The 1,879-nt window shown below is 31.9% G+C and overlaps 1 protein-coding gene across 1 annotated transcript; it reads left to right on the forward strand.

Annotated features, from left to right (window-relative positions):
• The first annotated feature begins 563 nt into the window (after nucleotides 1-563).
• Nucleotides 564-1,532, forward strand: LOC117972847 (olfactory receptor 52N5-like). Its single transcript, XM_034923191.2, has one exon. It carries the CDS (start codon nucleotides 564-566, stop codon nucleotides 1,530-1,532), a length of 969 nt encoding a protein of 322 aa, XP_034779082.2.
• The last annotated feature ends 347 nt before the right edge of the window (nucleotides 1,533-1,879 follow it).

The following is a 1,879-nucleotide window of genomic DNA, read 5'->3' on the forward strand; positions in this document are numbered from 1 at the left end:
ATTGTGGTTACTGTATTGCTGCTGACAGCAAACACAATTCCCAATTGCCTTTTAAACTTTATTCATTTGCTATACTACATTTAAAAAGATAAATTGAATGTAATGGACAGCGATGAAGCAATCTTAGTGACAGACAACATTCAGACAGTGTGTACAGAGATTTTTTTTTTTTCTTCAAGCAGAAAAAAGATAAAATATACAAATACTGTATTTAAGTATTTGCTTGCAGATTTATTTGAAACAGTGATTAAATATTCAAGGTCGTTTTACCAGAGACTAAGGCCCTTGTATTGACCAATCAGATTAAAGGAAATCTCTGATCCATTTTCTAATGTTCCTTTAAAAGTTCTGATACTTTTTCTTGAAATGCAGTCGATACCATTACAATAAATCTTGTAATATATACATATTTAAGTAGTCATACATGTGGGCTTCCATTTGTTCATCACTTCATTAGTGTATTGTTAATAGTCTGGAAATGAAACAGCTTCTTCCTAATCATTTTCTTATTTTTAGGTGACCAAGAGAAGATACTGGTACTCAAGAATCTTTGACTCTCTGCAATGTCTCCCAGTTCAACAACAATGTCTGTGAATGTTACCTCTGGTAGACCACTGTTTTATATTAATGGGTTTTCTAATATGTTGTATGCAAACTATTATTTTATTTTCTTGTCTGTTGTTTATGTTTTAACAATATTAGCCAATGCATTTCTAATGCTAATAATATGTGTAGAACGAAGTTTACATAACCCCAAATATATTGCTATTTTTCATTTAGCTGTAGTTGATACCTGTAGTAGTACAGTGGTAATCCCAAATCTAATTAAAACATTCATTTTCAACTCCCAGTTTATTGTGTTCGAGGCCTGCCTTGCTAATATGTTTTTTGTGCATTTCTTTAATGGATTGCAGTCACTTTCTCTTGTGCTGTTGGCATATGACAGATTAATTGCCATATGTTTCCCATTGCGTTATAACACAATTAATACTAATACTAGAATGTCTGTAATTATAGTTGTAATTTGGTTAATTTTCTCAGTTTTGTTGCTTGTCCTGGTCCTTTTAGTTGCACGGCTGTCCTTCTGTAAATCTACAGTGATTGACAGTTATTTTTGTGACCATGGACCTGTTTACAAACTGGCCTGTAATGACACATCAGCCAATTATATTTTTTCTGTACTGTTGATTTCATTAGTTTTAATTTTACCAGTGGCCCTCATTATATTGTCGTATGCATGCATTCTATTTGAACTTTTTAAAATTGCATCTAGAGAGGGCAAAAGAAAAGCTTTTAAAACATGTACCTCCCATTTAATTTTGGTAATAATATTTTATTTCCCAATATTAATGACGTATATAGCAGCAATGGTCTCTGGTATTCATCCCAATGCTAGAATCTTAAATAATTCATTGTCTGCTACCATTCCACCCCTTTTGAACCCCATTATTTACACTCTGAAAACTGAAGAAATAATGGAATCAATTAAAAAGTTGTTTAAAAGAAACAAGATTTTCCAGGTAAAAAGCTGATATTTGTACACATAATGACTGTATCATATCATGTTACAATACATGTAAAATTTTAATAAAATATAGGTATATACTGTAAAATGTTAATGGATAAAATGTCCCTACTGCAGATGTTCTTGTGTAATTCTACCCGTTTCTTTACTTGTTCTTCACATCCAGTAACTGGAATGAGTGATGATTTGTGAGATGCTAACCTGTTGTGTTAGTTTTTATCGCCTTGGGTCTTGGTCATGTTGGCTGAAGCTCCTATATTTTACAATATGTTTTAACAGACACATCTATTTTTATTGCAATTTACTCCATGTGTGAAGCAAGTTGAAACTGTGAAATACTTACAGAAAGCAAAT

Source organism: Acipenser ruthenus, chromosome 9 (genome assembly GCF_902713425.1).
Source record: "Acipenser ruthenus chromosome 9, fAciRut3.2 maternal haplotype, whole genome shotgun sequence".
NCBI classification, from domain to species: Eukaryota; Metazoa; Chordata; class Actinopteri; order Acipenseriformes; family Acipenseridae; genus Acipenser; species Acipenser ruthenus.